The 27,415-nt window shown below is 43.1% G+C and overlaps 2 protein-coding genes across 7 annotated transcripts in view; one reads left to right on the top strand and one right to left on the bottom strand.

Moving 5' to 3' along the window:
* OCIAD2 (OCIA domain containing 2) overlaps window positions 1-5,921 on the bottom strand; it is a 31,798-nt gene extending 25,877 nt beyond the window's left edge. The window contains exon 1 of one of the 5 annotated variants that reach the window (XM_045018900.1): window positions 5,871-5,921. Coding sequence is in view for 1 of the 5 variants with exons in the window: in XM_045018893.1 (XP_044874828.1) it covers window positions 1,218-1,484 (267 nt within the window). In the remaining 4 variants the exon portion in view is untranslated. Of the gene's footprint in view, window positions 1-1,217; window positions 1,582-4,957; window positions 4,981-5,870 lie in introns of those variants that run through there. The other 4 variants (XM_045018902.1, XM_045018893.1, XM_045018895.1 and 1 more) reach the window with 4 other exon arrangements.
* CWH43 (cell wall biogenesis 43 C-terminal homolog) overlaps window positions 3,244-27,415 on the top strand; it is a 74,308-nt gene continuing 50,136 nt past the window's right edge. Inside the window, exons 1-2 of one of the 2 annotated variants that reach the window (XM_045018892.1) lie at window positions 3,244-3,438; window positions 23,987-24,178. In XM_045018892.1, coding sequence (XP_044874827.1) covers window positions 3,435-3,438; window positions 23,987-24,178 — 196 coding nt within the window. In that variant the 5' untranslated portion in view covers window positions 3,244-3,434. Of the gene's footprint in view, window positions 3,439-21,306; window positions 21,704-23,986; window positions 24,179-27,415 lie in introns of those variants that run through there. The other variant, XM_045018891.1, reaches the window with a different exon arrangement.

Here is a 27,415-nt window from a genome sequence, read left to right as displayed (position 1 = left end):
CTAATTAAAATACCCTCCTTGCAGCTGGGTTGTGAGGCTTAACTAATGCATGGGCAGTTACATGCTTTGAGATTGTTAGGTAGAAGAATCTATATAGAGCAAGACCTAAAACTTTTATTACACCTCTACCCTGATATAACACGAATTCGGATATAACGTGGTAAAGCAGCGCCCTGGGAGGGCAGAGCTGCACACTTCGGTGGATCAAAGCAAGTTCGATATAACGCGGTTTCACCTATAACACAGTAAGATTTTTTGGCTCCTGAAGACAGCGTTATATTGGGGTAGAGGTGTACTTATTGTTATTGTTTTCACTATACACTAGCATGACTGAGGGCAAAATTTGGCTCATTGGGGGAAAAAACTATTTCTAATTTTTCCCAATATGCCAAATTTTGCCCTCCATCTGACTAGCCCTGGCTCTTTTACTGGTCACGTGGAAGATTTTTAGCACCTCCCAGGAGCAGTGACGGGGTAGGGGGAGGATGCCAGCCCATCAGCAGAGCAAAATTGAGACCAACCCCATGAGCAATGCTCCGCTCCCTACAAGCTGGCACCCAGGGTGTCTGCCCTGATTGCCTATTCCCAAAACTGACCCTGCCCTCAGTTCTAGTGTAACCTCATTGAGATATTTGTGTATTTTTGATTGCAGAACTTGGCCCAGTGTCTTGTTGCTTTCTGGTATGTAATTATCCCTCCATATTTAGTCCCATTTATTTTGTGTGCATTTTATAGTATTTTTCTCAATATAAAATCTAGGTGGGGTTTTTAAACACGCTTTCCACAAAGAATATACAATCTCTCATCAAAACCAGCAGCTATAAAATCTGCACTTTGTGATATACATGCAAGAATTTGGTCACTAGTAAACAGCTCTAGGGGGGAAATGCTGTCAAAAATGTGGGCCTTACAGGAGGTACTAGAACAAAAAATCCCTTTGTGTTGATGCATCGATGAGGCAATTCCCTCTTCTCTGATGTCCAACCCACAGCGGCGCGGAGGCCCACTGGAGCAGTCTTTGTGCAGTTCCTGTGGTGGAAACCCCGGGAGATGAGACTAAAGGAAATCAGCAGAGCGAAGAGCAACTTTGCAGAGACAAAGAGGGAAAAACACTAACGATCGTTCCGGACTGTAGTTGGGAAGTTGCTGATTTTGTATTAGTTCTAAAACTGGGCCCAGCTCATACCTCCTACCGCGCAAACGCCTAGCGGCCGTACCTTGCTCGCCGGAGCAGAGACGCAGCACCAGCAGGCTGTATTCAATTCCTGTTTCACTGGCGGGCCCCGCCCAGCCAGGAAGAGGCAGGGATCAGCTGCAAGAAGCACCAATTTAGCCTCACTCCCGGAAGCCGCCTGTGTCTGTGGGACCCTTAGCGAGCTCCGGGCTGCCAGTGCCCTCTGCCCAAAGTAATGTAACTCCCTGGAAAGGGCGTGGGGGCTGTACTGCCGCTGCCCTTTCCTGGGCTGAAACCTCTGAACAGACATTAGTTTTTGTCCCCTGGGGGATATTGTCTCTTCTCTGACAGTTTACACAGCCAGAATTTAGGTGAGTAACGCACACCTAGGCAGGTAATAAATACCCATCCCCATGTGCAAAGGAACGTGATTCTTTGGGGCTGTCGTGTACCCAAAACCGTGTTTGCCCTTTGTATTTGTTTTGTAATAAACCCCCACCCTTCGCAGGTGCTGGAGCTGGGGGTGTGGCCACAACCCCTGGCTTGAAGTTGTTTCCCTCATATACAGAGTTTACAGTTTGGTTCAGTGGCTCTCAGTAACCCCACTATACAAATTATTCCAGCACCCCTTGCCACCCTTGTTTTAGGGTTGTCTGTTATAGGCTGCTAAAATCTACCCGTCTACTATGGTAAATCTAGAGTTGGATTGCAATTTCCCCAAAGGCTGGGTTGGGGGAGGGATGAGGTGGTGTTTGGATTTTTATTTACACTAAAGCATTCCCCACTCAAAGCACCAGGGCATTGTATAATACTTTTCTAATAAATTATAGACAGTTAAAAACCCACACTGCCTTCTTAAAACTGCAGACAAACAAAAAGCAGACTCAAAGAGGATTGTGCACAGGAAAAAGGGGAGAGAGAAGGTTCTAAATATGGCTGTCAAATTAGTTATAATAAACAAATTTATGCCATTGACAGAGGATTTTAGCTAGTGGGCCTAGTGGTACTGAGATGGATATCAAGACAATGGGGTGGGATTATTGTAAGAATCTCCACTAGCTTTCATAAAATGAATTTATTTAAAGTTAGTTAAAACATTGCACCATGGCAATACAGCAAGAGCCTGATCACTTGTCCACTAAACTCAATGCCAAAGCTCCCATAGACTTCAGTGGTGCAAGATCAGGCCCCATGATAGGCAAATTCCAACCATTTCATTTAGAATCTACCTTGAAAAGAAGCTAAATGTAGTGTCAAATAGCTCTTGCAATATGTGCAATGACTAAGGAATGATTAACAGCTATGTCTGTGAGGCAATTAAACTGAACATCTGCCTTCTGTCAATATTGAGATGTAACGTTCACCTGTAATTTACATAAAATATATACTTTACAAGTATAACTTTGTAGACAGTATTGCAACTTTGGACAAAATTAATTGAGATTTATTTTTCTTCTGAGACAAGATTCAGGTCTGTCACTTCAGAAAAATGGGGGTTGGAGAGTGGGCAGGCAAAGTTGTCAGCATAAAGAACCTTGTATGTGATTATGATACCCTGCAAAGTCAGGGGGTGGGACAGAAAGTAGAAGACATAATGGAGCATATAGACCTATGAAAAAGGGGGCACAAACTGTGTGTGTGTGTGTGTGTGTGTAAAAGTAAAATGTAACTGCCTCTCTTTCCCTATAGTAAATGATACCTCTGGCAAGATGGGGGTAGACTATCCAGGACCTGTACATTTTTGCTCCTTAAATGCACTGAGTCATGGCAACACTGTGGCAGGCTCCTGTTTCAAAGGGGTCAGAGCCATAGTCAAGAACAGGTACAACGGCTGAAGCCAGCCATAGAGTAGGGACTGGGCTGAGGGCCACATTGAAACCAAGGTAGGGGACCAGCCATAGATCAGAGCCAAGGTCAGAGTCCACAGACAAACCAAATCAGGATCATAGTTAGAGTCCAGAGTGGGCCAAAGGTAAAAGCCAGGTGTGAGTCAGTCCAAGGGTCTGGAGGCAGGTGCAAAGCTGGAGTGTCTCAGTAACGGCTGGAGCAAGGCAAGTTTGAAGCTAGCTGCAATAAGGCTAGGGCAGGACCAGGAACTGGATCAAGGGCAGGCTGAAAGCCTAGGGAGTCTGTAACACTGTGAAGCAGCAGGAGGGTTCCTGGCCAAGCAGTGCTGTTGTACAGAGTAAGGACTTGTCTAAGCTTAAAATGCTGCAGTGAAGATGCTACCTGCACCAACGGGAGGGGTTTTCCTGTCGACATGGGTATGTACGTCCCCAAGAGGTGGCAGAGAATTCTCCTATCGACCTCACTGTGTCTACACCAGGGGTTAGGTCAGTTTAACAACATCATTAGGTGTGTGGATTTTCCCCACACCTGAGCAATATACTTATAATAACCTAATTTCCTAACATAGACCAAGTCTAACTTACAGGTCTGGCAGACTCAGTAAAATACCTGTGCCTAGGGGTCATCTAATCCAGGTTCTGTCTAGGGATAAACTGCTGCAGCATATCTGAGTGCTGAGTCACTGCAGGCTTTGCTTATGGGATGAATTGGTGCAGCATGCCTTAGTGATTAATGGGGATCCTGGAAATGCCTTTGCCATGGAAAAATGTGTTGTGTATGTTTTTTTAAATAGAGAATCTGGCAGGTTCTGGGCTGTCACCCATGGGTGGTGGGGCTCCAGGCTGTCAATTTAATTTTAATCACAGAAAAATGTGGATTTTTGTGTTTGGATTTGTTTTTTTAATTGGAAAACTTGGGGTGGAGGGGCACGGTTATCACAGAAAATGAGGATCCCTGGTATTAAGTCACTCTGCTGAACCAGTGAGTCATGATAGCTGAATGGGCAGCCCTGGTCTAGCTTCAGGTTTGTCTCAGACACTGTGAAACTTCTGGCTGAAAAAGTGGGGTGTTGGGGGGAGGGGAGAAGAGGGAAACAGTTCCCTCCTACCTACTCTTTAATAAAAGGACAGACTCATTTATACTAGAGATGGGTAGGTGAGCCTGAACCTACACTGTCCTCTGTTTTCTGGAGCATGTTGCTAAACTGAGCCAACTCCCAAACCCTTGAGGGCCCTAAGGCTGCTCTAAGAACAGCAAATAGCAAGCTTGCTAGTAAGACTCATCCTTACAGGTTGCACTTTCAAAATAAAATTCAGAACATTTATTTTGATAATTACATTTGCCAGAAGGAAGTTAGCAATAACTTAGTGAAGGAATGTACAGTATGTTGGCTCTGGTATAGAAGATTAAAGGTGATTGCTTAAAAAACACACAAAGCAAACAAGCTAGTCAGAGTTTAATGCCAGAAGGGAGCACCAGATCATCTAGTTCAGTGGTCCTCAAACTGTGGGGTGCCTGCTCCTAGGAGGCACAGGTGAATATTCAGGGGTGCACACAGCAGGGGGTGGGGAAGGGAGCACCATGTTTCCAACTCAGCTCTGTCCCCAGTCTCAGTACGCCCCCAGCCCTGTTCAGCCCCCAGTCCTGCTCTGCCTCTAGGCCCAGGTCAGACCCCCAGCGGAGGCAGGAAGGGAGCACCATGCTCCCCATCCTCCGCTCTGCCAAGCTCCACTGCTGAGGAAGCCTTGGCTGTGCAGTAATGGAGTGGGGACATGGACAGATTCTTTTAACAGTGAAGGGGGGTGTGACTCAAAAAGTTTGTGCACCACTGATCTAGTCTGACCTGCTGTATATCACAGGCCACCAACACCATTCAGCACCTGCACACCAAACCAAACCCAGCAACCAAAGTTAGACCAAAGTATTACAGCTCACCATAGACTAAACTCTTATGTGCCATGGGCAGAGAATAGGAGGGACCAAGGTGTCCAACACCTGAGGGCCCTGCAAAGGCAGAGTAATAAGTGAGATATACTCAGATGATCTATGCAAATGAACCACATCCACATGCTGCAGAGGAAGCCAAAAACCCCTCAAGGTCACTGCCAGTTTGACCTGAGGGAAAATTCCTTCCCAACCCCACATGAGATGAACAGTTAGACCCTGAGGATGCAAGCAAGAACCTGCCAGCTAAGCATCTCAGAAAGAGAAAGCTGGATGCCATCCCAGAGTATAAACCTTTTCTGTCCAAAGCCCATCTCCAGCTGTGGTCATCTCTGATCCTTCAGAAGGAGGAGGAAAAAAAGAAACCCACTGTAACTCTGGCAGACCAAGTGCCAGCTCATGCCAAATCTCCAGGCCTCACTGACAGATGCATAGCTGGAAGTCAGTCTGGCTTACCTGTGTGTTCATAGCTATAGAGTTATACAAATGTTTTTAGATTTTGTGGAATGCTTGTAGGATTCTGCATGTATTAATCCTATGTAACAAAGTTCCTCCTCTACCTTGGTGGGTTCTGCACTTATTGGCAGATTTGCTCACCTCAGTGATCTTCCCCACAGTCTGGATCAACTCCTCCGGTGTCTGATCAGGAGTTGGGAGGTTTGGGGGGAACCCAGGCCCGCCCACCCTCTACTCCAGGTTCCAGCCCAGGGCCCTGTGGATTGCAGCTGTCTATAGTGCCTCTTGTAACAGCTGCATGACAGCTACAACTCCCTGGGCTACTTCCCCATGGCCTCCTCCAAACACCTTCTTTCTCCTCACCACAGGACCTTCCTCCTGGTGTCTAATAACACTTGTACTCCTTAATCCTCCAGCAGCACACCTTCTCACTCTCAGCTCCTTGTACCTCTTGCTCCCAGCTCCTCACACGCACTTCCTCTCCTCTGGCTCCTCCCCCACCTGATTGGAGTGAGCTCCTTTTTAAACCCAGGTGCCCTGATTAGCCTGCCTTGATTGGCTGCAGGTGATCTAATCAGCCTGTCTGCCTTAATTGTTTCTAGCAGGTTCCTGATTACTCTAGTGCAGCCCCTGCTCTGGTCACTCAGGGAACAGAAAACTACTCATCCAGTGACCAGTATATTTACCTCTACCAGACTCCTGTACCCACTGGCCTGGGTCTGTCACACCTACTTATAATATCTGTATCCCATGTTCTAAGGTAATGTTTGCTCTGAAACTCTAAAAATGTCTTCTCAGGCCTTGTCTACATTATACAGTTTTGTCAACAAAAGTCAGGTTTTGTTAACAAAACAGTGGAGGTGTATACACAACAATGGTCCTCCCACTGATTTAACTCTTCTGCTGTGCAATCACCTCGATGAGCAGCATAAAGCTTTTTACAACAAAGTTTGAGGGATGCAGTGTCAGTGTAGATGGTGTGCTTGCTTATGTCACCCAAAGTGGCCTCCAGGAGGTGTCCCACAATGCCCATCATGACCACTCTGATAAGCAGTTTCTACTCCGCTGCCCCACAGCCAGATACACAGGCATACGCCCCTCCACCTTTAAAGCCCCAGGAATTTTTTTGAAATTGCACTTCCTGTTTGCTTGGCCTGGACAGCTCACATCACATCTTCCCATCTGACAATGCTCTTTTTCCACAGCAAACTCTCACCTGGAGTACACCGGAGTTGCTGGATCTTTTGGGTCTGTGGGGAGAGGCAGCTGTGCAGTTGCCATAGGAACTTCAACACCTATGAGCAGATTGGATGAGAAGGGGCACAAAAGGGACATGCAGCCATGCCGTTCTAAGATCAAGGAGCTGAGGCAGGTGTACCAGAAGGCAAGGAAGGCTAACTTTCACTCTGGTGTGGCACTGAAAATATGCTGCTTCTACAAGGAGCTGTATGCCCATCCTTTGCAGCGATCCCACCTCCACTGCTAAGAGCCCCATGGATATTGGTGGGGAAGGTATGGGGGTGGGACTGGAGGCAGCGGCCAGCAGAGTCAACCCCTAGGACCAAGTGGTGGACAAGGAGATCAAGTTGGAGGAGGATGTGGGACAGGTGACAGGATTGTCTGGTTGCATGGCGAGCCAGGGACTCTTTTCTGACTCCAAAGGGGTGTAGCCAGTCCCAGCAGTCCAGTTCTGGTGTGCCTGAAGCAGGAGAGGGGAGCATGTGTTAGTACTCCATTTTGCTTTGATATTCCACAATTACATGAGGTAGAGGTATCCTTTATTTTGTTGCATGGTGCACGTGGGAGAAGGAATCAAAATTAACAATAAGAAGTACTGTTTGCATCTGCTTCTCATTCCTCTGTGTTGCTTTGCAGTGGGGGCCCTGTGGAAAAGTCTGTTGATAAACACGAGATCTCTTGGAAATCCTCCATGGAGATCTCTAGGAAACTTCCTGCAGATACTCTGCAATCCTCCACCAAAGGTCCCTGGTATTTATACTACTTATGTATTTATAGAGAGAAATCATATCTCCCTTTATCTTTCATTTTGTTAGGATAAACAAGCCAAACTCCGTAAGTCTCTTGTAAGGCAGGTTCTCCATTCCTCTGATCATCCTAGTAGCCCTTCTCTGAGCCTGTTCCAGTTTGAATTCACCTTTTTTAAACATGGGAGACCAGAACTGCACACGGTATTCCAGATGAGGTCCCACTAGTTGCTTGTACAAAGGTAATAACACTTCCCTGTCTACTGGAAGTACCTCATCTAATGCATCCTAGGGCTGCACTAGCCTTTTTCATGGCTATATCACATTGGTGGCTCATAGTCATCCTGTCGACCAATAAGCCTGGGTCTTTCTACTCCTCTGTCACTTCTAGCTGGTAAATCCCCAAACTTATAACACAATTTTTTTTTGTTAATCCCTAAGTACATGACTTTGCACTATTAAATGTAATCCATTTTTTATTATGCCAGTTGTCAACATTGTCAAAATCTGCTTGTGTGATACTCTGGTCTTCCTCTGTATTGGCAGTACCTCCCAACTTTGTCTCATCTGCAAATTTTATTAGCGCACAACTGCTTTTTGTGCCAAGGTCATTAATGAAAATGTTAAATAAGATTGGTTCCAAGACTCGACTAGTAATCTCCCTTCAGCCTGAAAGTTTACCTTTCAGAATGACCCCACTATTATCTCCCCTTTAACCAGTTTCCTATCCACCTTTAAATTCTTAATCCCTATCGTCTCCAATTTAACTAATTGCCCTTGTGGAACTGTATCAGACCCTTTACTGAAATCTAGGTAGATAAGACCTACTGCATTTCTTTTGTCTAAAAAATTAGTTATCTTCTCAAAGAGATCAGGTTGGTCTGGCACAATCTATTGTTTTGTAAAACTGTTGTATTTTATCCCAATTTTCATACTTTTCTCTTTCAAAATTTGTTCTAAGATCTTGCATGCAATTGTGGTCAAACTAATGGACCTGTAGTTTCACAAATCACTTTTTTTCCTTTCTTAAATGTAGATACTCCACACTTGAACCGTTATGCGGGAAGCTGGGAAATCACACCTATTCTAGACCAATTCTCCAATCAAGATAATTTTGAATTCTAATCCTTTCTTCCAAAGTACTTGCAACCCCACCCAGCTTGGTGTCATCTGCAGATGTTGTAAGTGTATGTGCTCAAAGCACTAAAATGAAATAACTAAAAACATGGGTGATTTAAAAAGCAGGAAATTACACTTCAAACAGCAATTTGATCAACTTTTACAACAATAGTAATGAGTTGCTTCTGCCATTGCATGCAAGCGGTATCAAATGCCAGTTGCCTGATACTGCTAGTATTTCTGAGATCCTCATCAACCACAAGATAAGTCTGTCTTTCTCTGTATGAACTTTGGAAAAATAGACAGTTTTTCTGCTCATCCTGGTTGGTGATTTTTTTCAATGGCTCCACTCTGAAGATAGTTAAAGCATAATTTGTTTCTACTGTTATACAGTGTTATATGTGGGGTTAAATTGTAAAGCAAACAAAACTTGGTTAGCACCAGCTGGAGCTGGCTGCGGTAGCTTATGCACTTTAAACAGATTAGTATGTGAAGGGTCATTTAGTTTTATGGGGAAAAATAAGATCTCACTATGACAACCAGGAAAATCTAAATCTGGCTGACTATTGTTGTCCCTTTGGAGTTTCTCTGAAGACAAATATCAATGGAACTAAAAATGAATGAGGAGGTACTGCAAGCTAGAGTGGACTTTGACTTCATCAACTGAAATCAAATATCAGAGGGGTAGCCGTGTTAGTCTGGATCTGTAAAAGCAGCAAAGAATCCTGTGGCACCTTATAGACTAACAGACGTTTTGGAGCATGAGCTTTCGTGGGTGAATACCCACTTCGTCGGATGCAAGTGACGAAGTTGGTATTCACCCACGAAAGCTCATGCTCCAAAATGTCTGTTAGTCTATAAGGTGCCACAGGATTCTTTGCTGCATCAACTGAAATGAATATATTGTCTTACAGTTCTGTTTCTCTCTCTCTCTCCCCCTTTTGTTGTTTGCATGTCCTATATGGTGTTATGTACATCATAACTTGACTCTTCTAACTAATTGAGGTAAAATAATCACTCCTAAAATAAACCAGCACCTGAATTGGCAAGCTTCCAGTCAGGGCCGGCTCTAGGCAGCAGCGTCCCAAGCATGTGCTTGGGGCGGCATTTCTCAAGGGGCGGCACTCCTGCCCTTTAGGCGACACCTTTGCTTTGGCAGTAGCACTCTGGCTTTTTTTTTTTTTGCTTTCGCAGCAAAAAAACCAAGGCCCAGCTCTGCTTCCAGTAAAGGTAGTGTTAATGTTGGAGTGGTTGATACTTGAATTCTTATGCCTCCCTGTTCGGGAGGGCCTAATCCCGAAAATCAACTTGGATTTTTTTTCTTTGAAGTTCCTTGGGAAAGTAGATTACCAAACTTGACTTAATAGGCTCTTCAAAGACTGTTCTCAGTATTTACCTGAAAGTACTTCAGAGCAATGAAAATGGGCATATTCCAGTGCACAGGATCAAAATGCAGTGCTTCAAAATAATAAATCAAAGCCAGAATATAGAACACCCTTCACCCCGAAAAGGAAAAAAATCCAACTCCTTTCCCTCACACCCAACCAATGAGTAGGGCAGATTATTGAAAAGAAACAACCCCAAAGGAGGAGTTTACTACTGCCAGTCGGGGAAGGAAGGATCAATTCTCTGGGACAGAAGATTTGAGCTGCATATTTATTAATTAAAATTAAACGTTGTAAATATTTCACAATAGGAGATTCTCTCCAAACTCTCCCGGCAGCATTTTTTACATGGATGTGATAAAACTGTGGTTTGGTTTGGTTTTTGTGCTCTCGGGGTAACCCTGGCTGACATTTAGTGGAGCAGTGAAGGAGTCTAGAAAAATTCACATCCGGGGCTGGATTATAGTAATCTAATGCATTAGGCACACCATCTAGCACCAGACCAACAAGGATCAGTATAGCTATACCCACATACTCGGGCTGTGCACTCTGTTTCAAGATTGATTATTGTTAATTGGAGCACATAGACATCCCAGTTAAGAACCAGGACCCCACTGTCCTAGGTGCTGTACAAACACAGAACAAAAGGACAGTCCTTGCCCCCAAAGAGTTTACAGTCCAAGTATAAGACAGCATATGGATATACACACAGACTGATAAGGGTGGATACACAGAAACAAAGGTACAGTATTGGTCAGTGTGACAGGCAGTGGTCTCAGCACACCAGCAGCCTAGCTGTTTTCAAGTATTTTGTAGGTTTCATTGCAAAGAAAAGTTAGTTAGTTTTGTGGATGGTTATAGGGAGCATCTCCCAAGCCTGAGGTGCAGCATGGGAGAAAGCATGAAGGTCCTTGTTTGAAAATTTAACATATGGGGGATGGAGGCTGGCATACAAGGCTGACTGAAGGAGGGAGCTGACCTTTTGAATCTGAATGAGAGATGATAGGTAACTGGGAATAGGGCATTAAGGGTCTTGAAAGTGATTTGGCCCTGTGTGTGTGTAAATGTGGATCTATACCTTATTCCTAGTCAAATCCATACAAAGGAACAGGCTTGGTGTCAAACCTGAATGCATTTAGTGACATCTGAGTTGAAGAGAACACAACTAGCCATTGGTCCTATTTGTTATTATTTATGACAATAGCTGCCTTAAGCATAGGGAGTAGTATAAACCAGTGGCTCTCAAAGCCGGTCCACCACTTGTTCAGGGAAAGCCCCTGGTGGCCAGGCCGGTTTGTTTACCTGCCGTGTCCGCAGGTTCAGCCGATCGTGGCTCCCACTGGCTGCAGTTCACTATTCCAGGCTAATGGGGGCTGTGAGAAGCGGCACGGCCTGAGGGATGTGTTGGCCACCCTTCCCGCAGCCCCCATTGGCCCGGAGCATCGAACCGTGGCCAGTGGGAGCTGCAATCGGCCAAACCTGCAGATGCGGCAGGTAAACAAACCAGCCTGGCCTTCCAGGGGCTTTCCCTGAGCAAGTGATGGACCGGCTTTGAGAACTACTGGTATAAACAACACAACACAGCACAGCATGATGATGTTATTTTCGTCAGTGAGTGAAAATACTTGTTGTAGCATGTTATATGAAGTTGGTTCTACTGGTCAAATGTAGTAGGACGTCACTGTAGATGAAGTGTTTTATTTGTTTATTTTTAATCAGATAGAAGCAGTTGTTCTTAGGATAGAAAATCATAGTGAAAGACACACCCTGCATACGTACAAATAATCAAGCTGCTTGTCAGCTTTCTGTCAAAGGTTTGATGATATTGTCTGTTTTTTATTTGAAAAAGTATCCCAACCAGAATTTTTTTCTCCATGTGCTTGGATGCTTGTGTAGGTGAGTATGTAAACTCTACAGAAGGAATTAGAATTTAACATCATGAGTGTTCTGTTTGAAGTCATACTTAATAGTTAGTAAGAATCCACAAGTGTAACTAGAATAGCATCAGTTGAGTTTGTTGAGAATTCAATAATTTCCAGTGAGTTTAGTTGAGACCATATGTGCATACGTGCTGGAGAGAACTCATTCAGGTTCTGTCCAGTGTCGTACAAACTCCAACCCAAACTATGAAGCAAGAGATTGTTACAAGCATTATCTAATCAGAACAAACTCTTATTGGCTGGTCATGTCCTGAGAGCATTTCACTGTTGCTTGTAGTCTATAGAAGTAGTCACTTTATAGACATGGTGATGTGACACTGATTTACACCAGTTGAGGATTTGGCCCTATTTCTTTCATTTGTATCATGCCATAGGGTCATTGGTTTGAGATTATGCAAGTGAAAACAGGGAACCTCAATTGGTTCTTCAGGGGTCTCTGTCCAAATCTAATCAGAATAATTTTCTGGATCAGGACAAAGAAAGTCTAGGGTCCCAGGAGATGGTGGAGGTGGCAGCCATGATAGTGATGCTCACTCCTTCCCTTTCTTTCAGTCATCCAGCTCCATGCTTCCCTTTGCCTTCCCAAAGCTTCTTGGGCCTAATTTCCGACATGACAAGTTTAGTCCATTAACTTCTGGTTCCATTATTTCCTTATTTACCAAATATGGTCTCAACACAGTCCTTGAGTTATATCAGTAAAGCCCCTTTGTTTAGACTCAGTCTTTGTCTCCTTTCTGCACATTTTCCCATCAATATTTGTTGTTAAAGTTTATTGTGACATTTTTGTGAACTTTCACTCACTCTTCACAGTTGAACTCACAATTAGAGTAAATTTATAGGCCTAATCATTACAACAGTTTCTACGGCTTCATAAACAGTGCTCCCTCTCTCTGCCCCCGTCTCACATGTCCACTATGCAACTATTACCTATTCACATCTTCCAGAACACAGGAGATGCTTGTCAGTGAAAAGTTATCATTTATCAACAGATACTGCAGAGTTTTTTTCTGAGATACTGTGTTGTTTGCCTGTACATAGAGTAGAAAACAGTTGTGGTATCTCAAATACCTGTAGTAACTGTCTGTAAATTTTAGACAGCAACAACTTTCTCTTTGTATAGAACCAGTATTATAATTATAATATAATATCAACATTTCCATTTTAAAATTTTAGAAATTTAAACTCTGTGATTCTCCCACTCAGAGATATGTCATAACCCGCAGAGTTTGCAAAACACTGCTTTAAATAATTTGTTCTTTCCTTTTAACATTCTTCAGTATATTTTCATTATACCATGGACCAATTGATCTTGTCCACAGATTGATTATAGAATCATAGAACCATAGGGTTAGACGGAACCACAAGGGTCATCTAGTCTAATCCTGTGCCAAGATGCAGCATTTGTTGTGTCTAAACCATCCAAGACAGATGGCTATCCAGATGCCATTTAAAAACCTCTAATGAAGGAGATTCCATTACTCCCCTAGGCAGTTTTATTCCATTGTCCTACTGTTCTTACAGCTAGAAGGTTTTTCCTGAGATTTAATCTAAATCTGCTATGCTGTTGTTTGAACCCATTACCTCTTGTCCTGCCCTCTGTGGCAAGAGAAAACAATTTTTCTCCATCTTTTTTTATGACAGCCTTTCAAGTATTTTAAATCTGCTATCATGTCCCCCCATTAATCTCTTTTCCAACCAGTTCCTTCTGCTTTTGCTTAGATGGCTTGCATTACATCCCTTTGATCATCCTTGCTGCTTGCCTCTGGATCCTTTTTAGTTTCTCTACAACATCCTTTCTATACAGTGGTAACCAAAATTGGACACAGTACTCCAGCTGAGACTGAGTAGAGCGGTACTATCACCTCCTGTGACTTGCATGCTATGCCTCTGTTAATGCAACCCAAAAATTCCATTTGCTTTCTTTTGCAACAGCATCACACTGTTGACTCACATTGCGATTGTGATCTGTCACAATCCCCAGATTCTTCTCAGCAGTGCGGCTGGCAAGCCAGTTATTCCCCATTCTGTATTTGTGCATTTGGTTTTTCTTACCTTAGTGTAGCACCTTGCATTTGTCTTTGTCAAACTTAATTTTGTTGCCTAACCCAGTTCTCCAATTTATCAAGATCCCTTTGAATTTTAGTTCTGTCCTCCAAAGTGTTTGCAAACTCTCATCCCCACAGCTTCGTGTCATCTGCAGATTTGATAAGTATGCTCTCTATTCCTATATCTAGGTCATTAAAAGATGTTAAATAACACTGGACCCAGAACTGATCCCTGTTATGGAGCACTTGATTGTGAGACTAGTATTTACCTGTATGGAACAAACTTGACCATAGTATTGTGGCCACAAAACTGATTTAATATGCACTTACTGCTGATAATATCTCATTTTCAAGACATTTCAGTTGTTTTAAATCTATTTCTCTAAATATGTATATTGTAAAGGCAGTTAGAATGAGATTTTTTTACCCCAATGAGAGGTTAAAAATGGCAGATTATATGGGGATTATATAAAGATTAATACTACTTAAGTAAACTATATATTTCAATAGTAAAAGAATTTGATACATGTAGTTGCAACTCTTTTCTCTGTGCCATAATGTAATTAAAAACTCAGGGTTTTGAGTATAAATGCACACCAGATTTTTCTTTTGTAACTTAGTTTTTTCCATTACAACATAACTCAAAATTGTCTGGACCAGTTATTTTTAGCCTTCCCAAAATGCAAATTTGGAATGACTGTAAATATGAGTGTCAAGTATCAGAGGGGTAGCCGTGTTAGTCTGGTTCTGTAGAAGCAGCAAAGAATCCTGTGGCACCTTATAGACTAACAGACGTTTTGCAGCATGAGCTTTCGTGGGTGAATACCCACTTCTTGCATCTGAAGAAGTGGGTATTCACCCACGAAAGCTCATGCTGCAAAACGTCTGTTAGTCTATAAGGTGCCACAGGATTCTTTGCTGCTTCTTGTAAATATGAGAAATTTCAATCCACAAAGCAGGAGCAGGAAAGCAGAAGAGGATGGAAACAGGAGCCGAGAAAGATTGCTCTCACATCCAAACTATGGTTCCATTACTGCATCTCCATAGTAGCAAAAATAGGAGAAAAGGTATTAGCAATAAGAATGTCAGAAAATTATAATAGTATTAGTGAAGAATACCAGCCATACTTGCGAGAATCATATGGCATGGATAATAATGAAAATTAATAACATATTAGGGCCTGATTTTCAGAAGTGTGGTGCACTTACAACTCCTGTTGAAGTTAGTTGGAGCTTTGGGGGCTCAGTGCCTCTGACAGCCTATAAAGCTTCTTTATTGATTCCTCAGTCTTAAACCACAGGGATTAAAAATAATCTACTGGCACTCTTTGAATGTTAACTAATGTAAAAGATAAAAACAAGTAAGAATGAGGACAGAGGAAAAAAGGGAATAAGTCAAATATCATAGTAATAAAATAACTGAATATTTGAGTTGACGATATATTCACAAAAGCCTTATCAAGATGAGATACCAGGTTTTTAAAGTTATGAATCATCACAAAATAATAGATTTACAACCAAGTGTTAATCATATCTCACTTCCTTCTCTGGGAAAGTGCCAGTTACAGCTGATAATCTAGTTAAAGATTCACGCTGAAGTTAAACTCACTACCAACAGATCAAAATTCTAGTTAATTAGTGCCAGTTACAGCTGATAATCTAGTTAAAGATTCACGCTGAAGTTAAACTCACTACCAACAGATCAAAATTCTGGGCCTGATCCTAAAACACGCAGCTCTTATTGACTTCAGTGGTATTAGTAAGTGCTTGAAGCCTTTCAAGATCAGGCCCTATATTTCCAGGTTTTTGATTGCTGTTGACACCTTTCTGAATACATGTGCAGGATGATCTGTATATCTAGTTATACCATACTCTTCACTGTGGTATTTGAGTGCCGCTATGCCCAAGAGCTAGTAACACTTCACACTTGGGAGAACTAGCAACTTTTCATACTTAGGCTATCTTGCAAGCCTATCCATGTAATTTGACCCTCAAGTCCCCACTGGTCAGTTTGAAGTCAATGTGACTATATGGGTACAGAAGCTCACAACCACTGAGGTCATCTTGCAATATTGGGGCCTTTATGATTTAAAACTATTCTCTTGTGTTTTTAATGAAAGCTACTAATGTACAGTAGGCCTCACCACAGGTAACTTGTGAATAACCTTAATTTTCTAAGGTCTCTCCAGATCTCCCCCTTGCATAGAAAAAAGCTACAGGAGGTGGCTGAATGGGGAGTAAAACTGTGTGTGTGTGTGTGTGTGTGTGAAGCCAAGTTACTAAAAATGGGTGAAATGTAGGTGTGATGGTTTCAGTCACAGAGACCCCTTTGGGACTGTCATCTGATGTGCTGAGATTACCTCTGAGCCCATTTTCCCTGCCAGCTTGGGACTCCAGAGCCCTGCCTTGTTGAGCCAGACACGCTAGTCTGCTGCAATACAGACCCAGGTCTGGTCCATGCCCCCAGAGCTGCAGACTTTAACCAAAAACTGCTGAGCAGATCACCTATCTCAGACACTCAGTTCCCAATGGGATCCAAACCCCAAATAAATCTGTTTTACGCTGTATAAAGCTTATACAGGGTAAACTCATAAATTGTCCACTCTCTATAACACGGATAGAGAGATATGCACAGCTGTTTGCTCCCCAAGGTATTAATCACTTACTCTGGGTTCATTAATAAACAAAAGTGATTTTATTAAGTATAAAAAGTAGATTTAAGTGGTTTCAAGTAATAACAGACAGAACAAAGTACGTCACCAAGCAAAATAAACAAAACCATGCAAGTCTAAGCCTAATACATAAGGAAACTGTTTACAGGTAAAATCTTACCCTCAGAGATGTTCCAATAAGCTTCTTTCACAGACTAGACTCCTTCCTAGTATGGGCCCAATTCTTTCCCCGGGTACAGTCCTTGTTAGTTCCAGCAGACATCTTAGGTGGAAAGCAGGGGCGTTCTCAAGACCTCTTTGTTCTGTTCCGCCCCCTTTTATAGCTTTGGCACAAGGCAGGAATCTTTTGTCTCTCTGGGTCCCCACCCCTCCTTCTAAATGGAAAAGTACCAGATTTAAGATGGATTCCAGTATCAGGTGACATGATCAGATGTCCTGTGAGACCCCAACCTCCATTCTTTCTGGGCTGGCCCACATGTACACAGGAAGGTTTGTAAGTAAACAGAGTCATTTACAAGCAATTGTCCTAGTCAATGGGAGCCATCAAGATTCTAAACCACCATTAATGGCCCACACTTTGCATAATTACAATAGGACCTCAGAGTTATACTTCACATTTCTAGCTTCAGATACAAGAATGATACCTACATACAAATAGGAGAAATATATTCAGTAAGTTATAACCTTTGTTATGATACCTTACAAGAGCCCTTTTGCATAAAGCATATTTCAGTTACATCATATTCACATTCATAAGCATATTTCCATAAAACATATGGAGTGCAACATCATAGTAGGGACCCAGAGTGTAGAGACATACAAAAACAATAGGAGAAGGGGGTACCTCTGTGGCTGGGGTTCAAGAGATAAAGTATTTTTAAGAGATTAGAAATGTTCAGGGGAGCTAAATTGAGGAGCGAAAGGAGAAAATGAATGTGCAGAGAAGCTGGGGAAGATGCTGGAGTGGAGAAAATATTGTTAAATATTAGTGTAATCCTAGGACCTGATCCTGAAAAGAGAATAGCATGGGCAAAGACTTGCACTTTCCCTGTTGATGTCAACCCAGGCCCCACCCACGTTGTTCTCTTGGTAGGAGCAAGGCTTTAAGTTAAAAGAAGGGAAGGGGCGGGGAGAGCACTGGAGTAGGGCTTGTGAAAACTGGGTTTTATTCCTGGCTCTACCACTGGCCTATTGAGTGACTTTGAGCAAGTCACTTCACCTCTCTGTGCCCCAGTTTCCTCATCTATAAAATGGAGCTAATGATACTGGCCTCCTTTTCATTAGTAGATATCCAAGAGCAATCTAGGAGCTATTATTAATTCCTTACACAAGGTTGCAGCTGGTATAATAGGTGAGGGTGAACTAGATGAGCCCATAAGCAAATTAATGGTTTGGGCTGTGATTGTAACACCACCTCCTTAGCCCAAGTGATTGGACTTGTCAAACTGATTGTTGTAACAAGTCTGTTGCCACCTATGATTTCATTGTTGTCACTTTGCTGCACACCATGACCAGTGAGAACTTTCCAGTGAAAGCAGAGAGAGAACTCAGATCCTCCTGCTCCAAAAGCAGAGGTCCTGGCCAGTAGAGCTAAGGGAGAATTTTAGCACAGTATTGGACCTCTGACGTACAGTAGTATGTGGGCAAAGGCACATACACACACTTCACATGATATTGTAAAACAACCATAATTATTTCTCAATATTATATTGACACTGTCAGCGATTTGAGTCTCAGGAGCTCACAAGCTGCCTCTCTATCATGCAGGAAAGAAAGACAGGAGAGGCCACTTGTAATCCATAATTCTTTTTCCTGTCACCTTGGGGTCATCCCATAAATTGTAAAACAATTTCTGAAGACTTCTTAGGAATCTTGCATTCGTAATCTTTCTGCCAGGTGGAGTCGGCAGCAACTGGGACTGGGTTCAATATCTACGGGTTCCTTTTCAACAATACAACACAAAACTGGCTTGAGCTACTAACTTGGGAAAATTACACACCACCCCTTTGGCTCCTGTAAGAGGCAATACTTCCCCACTTGCAAGCACAGAGTCTGAGTGTAGAAAAGAAACCTTTAATGAAAGGAGGAAAGTCCCTGGCATTAATCTGGGAAAACGCTGCGAACAGGATTCATAAACATAAAACACCCACCCTGTGTATGTTGGGCAATGTCTTTTGCCTCAGGTTCTTGTGTTCAACAACCAAAAATTCCTTAGTGGGTCCCTCTCCTCTCCCTCCACCACAGCCCACTCTCAGGGGTTGGCCTTGTCAGTGAAGACCCAGAGGTCAGAGGTGCATCTATCTGAGTTCACCACCCACCTGGGTGGTGGGATGAGGGGAGAAGGCACCTGGCTCACTCCACCATCTGAGTGCTTCTCTGGTGTTGCCACCCTTCTGGCTGCTTGCCATTCTGCTCCATCAGCTGCCCTGCCAGCTGTCACCGATGCACACCATCACCTTCTGCTGCCATCTATGTCTCTATTGTGACCTCTGTGGGTCAGTCTGTTGAGGTTTCATGCATAGAGACCAACTTCTGCTCGTGCCGGTGGGTGCTCAACTCCACTCTGCCCCTGACCCTGCCCTGACTCCACCTAGCCCTGCCCCCTTATGCCCATGTCACGCCCCCATTCCAACCCCTTCCCCAAAGTCCCCACCCCAAATCCTCCCCCTCCCTGCCCCTATTCCGACTCCTTCCCCAAATCCCCGCCCTGGCCCTGCCTCCTCCTCTGAGCATACGATGTTTTTGTAGTGAGCCAGGCACTCCTAGTCCCTATTAAAGCCCAAACTGATGGTGTTAAAATTATTTAGGAACAAAAAGAACAGGAGTACTTGTGGCACCTTAGAGACTAACAAATTTATTTCAGCATAAGCTTTCGTGGGCTACAGCTCACTTCTTCGGATGCATGGATGTAGCCCACGAAAGCTTATGCTGAAATAAATTTGTTAGTCTCTAAGGTGCCACAAGTAGTCCTGTTCTTTTTGCGGATACAGACTAACACGGCTGCTACTCTGAAACCTGTATTTAGGAACAGTATTCCTGATATGGGCTTTGTGACTTTGTCCTCACCCACAACCATTTCAGATTTGGGGACAATTTGTACCTTCAAGTCAGCGGCACTGCTATGGGTACCTGCATGGCCCCATAGTATGCCAACATTTTTATGGCTGATTTAGAACAGTGCTTCCTCGGCTCTTGTCCCCTAGTGCCCCTCCTCTACTTACGCTACACTGATGACATCTTCATCATACGGACCCATGGGAAGGAGGCCATTGAAGAATTCCACCTGGATTTCAACAATTTCCACCCCACCATCAACCTCAGCCTGGACCAGTCCACACAAGAGATCCACTTACTGGATACTTCAGTGCAAATAAGTGATAGTCACATAAACACCACCCTATACTGGAAACCTACTGACTGCTATACTTATCTTCATGCCTCCAGCGTCCATCCAGGACACATCACACGATCCACTGTCTACAGCCAAGCCCTAAAATACAACTGCATTTGCTCTAATCCCTCAGACAGAGACAAACACCTACAAGATCTCTATCAAGCATTCTTAAAACTACAATACCCACCTGAGGAAGTGAGGAAACCGATTGACAGAGCGAGACTGGTACCCAGAAACCACCTAGGATAGGCCCAACAAGGAAAATAACAGAACACCAGTGGCCATCATGTACAGTCCCCAGCTAAAACCTCTCCAGCACATCATCGACGATCTACAACCTATCCTGGAAAACGATCCCCCACTCTCACAGACCCTGGGGGACAAGCCAATCCTCACTTACAGACAGCCCCCCAACCTGAAGCAAATACTCACCAGCAACTACACACCATGCCACAGAAACACCAACCCAGGAACCAATCCCTGTAACAAACCCCGTTGCCTACTCTGTCCCCATATCTATTCTAGCAACACCATCATAGGACCCAGCCACATCATCAGGGGCTCATTCACCTGCACGTCTACTAATGTGATATATGCTGTCATGTGCCAGCAATGCCCCTCAGCCATATACATTGGCCAAACCAGACAGTCTCTACATAAAAGGATAAATGGACACAAATCAGACAGCAGGAATGGTAACATACAAAAACCGGTAGGAGAGCACTTCAATCTCCCTGGACATTCAATAACAGATTTAAAAGTAGACATTCTTCAACTTCAAAAACAGACTTCAAAGAGAGCTACAATTCATTTGCAAAGTTAACACCATCAATTTGGGCTTGGGAGTGGCTGGGACTGTGAGTGGCTGGCTCACTACAAAAGTAATTTTCCCTGTCTTGTTATTGACACCGCCTCATCAGTTATTAGGAGTGGACCACATCCACCCTTTGGCAACACAGTTGGATCCCTTTGGCAACACAGTTCTGTCTGCTGGATACCTAGTCAGAGTGAGTGTGTTCATGTAAATACAGTCTGGACATGAAGCCTTTTCACCTCCCCAGCTGTCAGGGAAGAGCCGTCAGGGAAGAGCTCATTCAGACTTTGCTTACACATTAACTTTATTGCCTTCTGTTTAAGAAGTTGCTGAGGGTGTGTGCTCTTTGTTTTACTTAACCCAAAGCAATAGTGACAGGAATGGAAAAACTCCACAACCTGCAAAACCAGCTGGAGAAAAAACATGGTGCAACAACTTGAAGGAGGTGGACAGGAGGAGGAGACTGCAAGAAGAGTGAAAAATGGGTTGTCTCTGTATCAAATGAGCACTAGCAATAGCAGTTGCAGTAATGCAAGGGAGGCTGGTGTACCTTGGGGAAAGGCAGCAGGAAACATTGAATGATTTCTGCAGAATTCCAGGCTCCTACCTGTGGTCAATGTGACAACTTAATGGCTTGCACAAGATGGGATGCTGCCACCGAAATAGCAGCAGTAGTGTTTACTCCCTATTACGCCAGATGGTGCTGTTGCGCTCAGCCCTCCTCCTGTTGCCTCTTCCAGGGGAGCAGGCTCGCAGCAGGTGGTGCTGGCACTCATAGAGCAGCAGTCAGCTTGGAGGAGGCTTAGCTGTTGAGCTGCATTTTTTTCAGTCACTAGGGAGATAACCAGTTTCCTAAAAGAAAGAAAAACATCTTTTTCTGGAGTGATGTTTCTCATTTGGAAAGAAATTTTGATGGAAACCTTATTGGGTAGGTGTCTCTGACTCTGGGCAGGAGTGCAGATGTTTAATTCATTGCTAACAGTTTCTTATGCTTTTATGCTCTTGTTTAATTCATTTTACTTTTGAAGCTTGATTAGTTCTCAGACATGGGTATCTTGTCAAAAGGACATTGCTGCAGCAAACTGCTCTGGAGATTGAGGGCTAATGCTTCCAGCTCACACCTGCCGGGTCTCACCCATTGAGGCTAGAGAGAAAGTTCCTCATTTTGAGACTAATGTTAAGGGCAGTGTTTAAAGTCTTTGCTCTTGAAAATGGAATAGTTTCTGTGGGTGTTTTGATGAGATATTTAAAATCATCTGCCTTATTCAAATTGTCCTGGCTTCAGAATGATTTCAGACAAAGAACTAGAAACAATAACCCCTACAATGAGGAAATAACTGGTGGCTTTTTAAATATTGATCACAAAATATACTAGAAGAGGAAAAAAAATCTTTTTACCAGATGGTGGTTTGAATGAGTTGCTTCTTCTGACGCTCTGTAGTTTCATAGGGTCAGAACCAAGATGAATGTGAGTCACTTGACTAGGTTTCTTTATTGGCTGTCCTGGATTTTTTCTATTGCCTGAAAGCCAATTGAGATTAAGTTTTATGTTTTGAAAAAACAACAACCCTATAATGTACGGAATTAACAGAAATAAAATTGTGTAAGGCTTCTGGCTGTGTCTCATATTACTCTATACTGGGATGGTCACCTCAGAGGTGGCTATATTTCAGTGATCGTCTCTAAGGTTGACAGAGTACATTAACAGCTTTAGATGAAAGATACAATGCATCATTTGAAAGCTTTCAGAATAGGTTTAAGTAGGCCATCAGTCTATGGCTATGTGTGCAGAATATTCATGGCAGCACTGGGTGGGAGAAAGTGCCCAAACTGGTGTGCAAATACGTTCCTTTCCTCTACCACCTCATTGCAGGGAGCAGCTAGTTTTCTGTTTTAGTAGTTAGCGACTTGCAGAGAACATATGAAAGAGAGTGTGCAAAAGAAAAATGTTGATCTAGCTGATGGAGGGAGAGGGAATATTGTGTTCATGGTGTTATTATACAAATGATTATGGTCCATTTCTTCCTTGGTTGCTCAAAAATAAAAACGGAATGAATGGGATTCTGTCAAGCTCAAATTTGGCTTCAAATTTAGAAAAAGCAAACAAAACTCTCAGCTTTTAAGAAACTTAAAATCCACAGATAATGTTTATTGAAGGTACTTTAAAATAAAATAATCCAATGGAAATACTAATAATAACAATAAAAAGACTCCTGCAGAGTTTGTGACCAGAATCATACTGGTGCGTGAGAACCTGGAAGTGACACTGACTATAAATATAGTAAAACAAAGAACCTCCACCTCAAAACAGCATCTCCAAATTGTGAAAAATTTAAAAAGAAAACAGCATGCCTAGTGGAAAAGTAAATTGAATTTTAGTTTTAATGGGTAGGTAAACATGTTTTTAGTAATAACTTTGGTTACTATATCGCTTTTTTAAAAAAAGGGTTATGCTGCTTCATCTTAAGCCTGGTGAAAATGAAGGGAATTGAACTTGCACCATAGAATAGAATTATCACACTGATAATTTTGGAATTTATACACCTAATATCATAATTCTTGGAAAATATTTTTAGATCATCCTATGGCATTTGACTGTTTCCTATCAATCTGAATCTTTTTCATCTTTTAGGCACAGTCAGGGACTTTTCACGTGCTTCCAGTAAAGGATGTGCATAAGTGTTTGTAAGACTGGGGCCTTACATTTTGTGGGCAGCTGCAGTGTCAGTGCCACACTCTCACAGAATTTCTTTACCTGTTTAGTATGGTTGGTGTAAACCAAACCATTAGACTCATGCACTGGACCCTGATCCTGCTGTCAGAAATGCTGGTACAGATCCCTGCACCTGTGCAGCGCTTCTGAACAGATTCTGTTTGCAAGATCGAGGCCTTGGTCTATGGTATGACTCTTCTTCATCTGTCTGCATTCATTGTCTGGTAGAAAAATTGTCAGTTTGAAGTAAAATAGGGTGGCCAACTGCCCATCAGTGTGTCTTCTGATTTGATGAACTGTTAATTGTTTCTTCTCTATCCTTCTAGTTTTTATGGCAAATATAGTTATTTAACATGAAATAAGAAAGTATTTCTCTCCAGAAAAGCCATTGTTATCTAGTTAAAGTTCAACTTTCTGAACTCTAAGCAGTACTTTTCAGGTAATCTCAAATTAACTATGATATGGGAAATATATAATGTATTTTTTTCTTTATTTTAGGCTACATTTCCTGGTCACTCTACCATGCTCTTCCACCCATGATATATTACTTTCCTCTACAAATATTGGCACTTAGTGGTTTGGAAGCTTTTGCTGTTGCTTTCTTTTCTCCAGTATTATTAATAATCAGTCCTTTATGGAAACTGGCGAACAACAAGTACATCCTAGCTTTGCTAAGGCTGACTATGGTTGGTAAGTATAATTTGTGGTTTGCTTAACCTTTAATCAATATAAAGTATTTCTAATGCACCCATCGCCATAGTATCTAGGTGCAAGACCAAACATTCCAAACTGTCTTAAAGTTTAAGTGACCCTGAAAACACACAGACATGGACTGTCCTCCCTGCCCACCCCCCTTTTTCTCTTAAGCTTTTCAGTAAAATATGAGAACTATCTCAGGCATTCATGGCATTGGTTTTTAGAACAGTACTGCATAGCTAAAGACAAAGCCCATTATAATTGTTTGTAAATAGAGCCTCTTATTTTATCACAAACCCTACTTTGTAGGAAAAATGCTTTTTAAACTCTATTACAAAAAAGAATTGGCATGCCAGATGTGATCAGTGGTCTATCTACACCAGTACCAAGTCTCTGACAGCAGTCAGGGACCAGATGTTTTAAAGGAAGGTGAAAGAAATCCAATGACGGACAATTACGAAATAATCTGCTCAAGGGTAAAGCTTCTTCCTAACCATCAGTTAGCAGCTGCCTTATGCCCTGAAGCATGAGGGTTTATCTCCCCTCTTTATTATTATTATTTTTTTATTTATTATTTTTATTTATTTAACTGTGGATGTTCTCATTCTTTGTATAAATGTTTAATCCTTTTCTGACTGCTAAAGTCTTGGTTTTAGTGATATTTTGTGGCAAACAATTTCTGCAGGTTTATTAGATAAAACTGGGTAAAAAGTATTTCACTGATCATTTTTAAATGTCGTTTTTCAGTGTAATTGATTGTCTCCTCCTTCTTGTATTAGGAGAGAGAGTAAACAGGACATAGTGTTCACTTTCTCCATACCATTAATTGTTTTGCATATCTCTATCATATCGCCTCTGTGAAGGGGTATATAGACCCCACACTGATGAGGAAGGTGCCAGAGCAGCCCTGTGTGTGAGACCAGCCTTGCCCCTGTTGATCATGCATGGCAGATGTAGGGAAAAGGCTTTTAAAAAGGAGGAAACTGCAGTCAGCTGAGGGAAGAGCAGGAAACTGCTGGAGCAACTCCTGAAGCCGCAGGGGGAACTCCCATCCAGGAGATCTCCACCCCAACCCTGTGGGGAGTGCAGTGAACTCCAAGGGTAAACCTGACAGAGTGCGCCCAATTCAGCAGCCTATCCAGAAGGACTGCTTGATAAACCATTGTGTGGACAGCCCCTGAAGTAAGATATTGTTGTCCTTGTTTTCCCCCTAGCGGGGCTCTGGGAAGAAGTTATTCTCGAATGTGTGGGGACATTTAGTGTTCTTTTTGATCCCACACCAGAGAAGACTTAAGAAGGCCTGCAAAGGGTAAGGTCCCCTTTGCAAGAAGTAAGGAACTGGGGCCTGTGTATAAGCTTCAGAGTTGCCAAGTGTCCGGCTTTCAACCAGAATGCCCAGTTGAAAAGGGACCCTGGTGGCTCCGGTCAGCACTGCAGACTGGGCTGTTAAAAGTCCAGTCAGCAGTGCAGTGGGGCTAAGGCAGGCTCCCTGGCTCTGCACGGCTCCCGGAAGTGGCCAGCATGTCCCAGTGACCCCTAGGTGCAGGGGCAGACAGGGAGGCTCTGTGCACTGCCCCTCCCCCCCAAAGCACTGGTTTCACAGCTCCCACTGGCTGGAAACCGTGGCCAGTGGGGGCTGTGCCTGCGGGAGAGGGTAGCACTCAGAGCCCCCTGGACGCCCTAGCACCTAGGGGCTGTAGGGACATGTTGCCACTTCCGGGAGCCACCTGAGGTAAGCGCTGCCTGGAGCCTTCACTCTGAATCTCCTCCCACATCCCAAGCCCCTCATTCCCAGCCCCACCCCAGAGCCTGCACCCCCAGCCAGAGCCCTCACCCCCTTCTGCGCCCAAGCCCTGTGAAAATGAATGAGTGAAGGTTGGGGAGAGCAAGCAATGGCGGGAGGGGAGATGGAGTGAGGAGGAGTGAGGCCTTGGAGAAGGGGCAGGGTGGGGTCAAGGCAAGAGTGCTCAGTTTTCTGCAGTCAGAAAGTTGGCAACTGTAAAAAGCCACCCAGTATAAATAATTGGGCGTGTCCAGGGTCTCCCACCAGCTGGAAGAAAACCCCAAGGAGACTCTCTTACAGCCTCTTGCTCATCTCTCCTCTGTACTAAGCAACTTGTCTGTTCAATCTCTGATTAAATGGAAGTTGCTCCGGGCCTGTAATCACTTTGTTGCCCATCTCTGAACACCCCCCCCACTTCGATTTCTGTTATATAATTTTTAGAGATAGGGCAAGCAGAATGGAACATAGTATTCTAGGAGAGGATTCCCCATCGCTTTAGACACATGGCATTATATTTTCTATTCCATTCCTTTCCCATCCTGATTTGTTTGCTGTGTTTTAGCTGCAGCTGCATGCTGAGCAGAGACTTCAGTGAGCTGTGATGCCCTGGGGCATTTTCCTCCATGATTACTGTTAATTTAGAGCCCAACAAGAACAGAGATGTGGTATGATACAGAAGATCTGTGCTTTAAAGAATTATGCTATATAAACACCCCTCTGAGCATTGTTACAGGGAGATAGAGAGGTTAATCAACTTGGTTAAGGTCACACACACAAGATCTGTGGCAGAGCTGAGAATAAAACATGAATCTCCTGATTCACCGTCCTGTGCTTTAACCTTTGCAGGTTTATATAAGTCAGCCAGAATATCTGTGACTGGTACAAATAAAGGAAAAAAGGAATCTATTTCCAGTGATGAGTGACCATGTTTTTGCTTTTAAGTGGTGGAATCACAGAACTCTAAATGGAAAATGTGCAGGAGAATAACTTTGAAAAATATTTGTTAGGAAGGGAGGATTAAAGGCAATTCATAAAAAAAAATGAGAGAAGCTTCTCAGTCCTGTTTTAAGGCATCCTGAGGTGCTGCTTGTCATATGCAATTCTATACAGACAACAATGCAGACAACAAAATCGTCTCCCACAAATTTTTACACTGTGGCAAACTGGGAGGGTGCATCTAGTGGAGTCCTGCAGGGATCAGTCCTGGGTCTGATTCTAGTCAATATTTTAACTAATGACTTGGATAATGGAGTGGAGAGTATGCTTATACAATTTGCGGATGACATCAAGATGGGAGGAGTTGCAAGCGCTTCGTGGGGACAGGATTAGAATTCAAAATGACTGACAAATTGGAATTCTGTCAAAACTGTTTTTCAGTGAAAAATTGGACTTTTGTTTAAATGTAATTTTCCACTGAAAGTGTCTGTTTTCCACAGATATTTGATTTT

The sequence above is a fragment of the Mauremys mutica genome, chromosome 5 (genome assembly GCF_020497125.1).
Source record: "Mauremys mutica isolate MM-2020 ecotype Southern chromosome 5, ASM2049712v1, whole genome shotgun sequence".
NCBI lineage: Eukaryota > Metazoa > Chordata > Testudines > Geoemydidae > Mauremys > Mauremys mutica.
The sequence above is the reverse complement of the archived record's forward strand: the minus strand, read 5'-3'. Positions and strand labels throughout refer to the sequence as shown.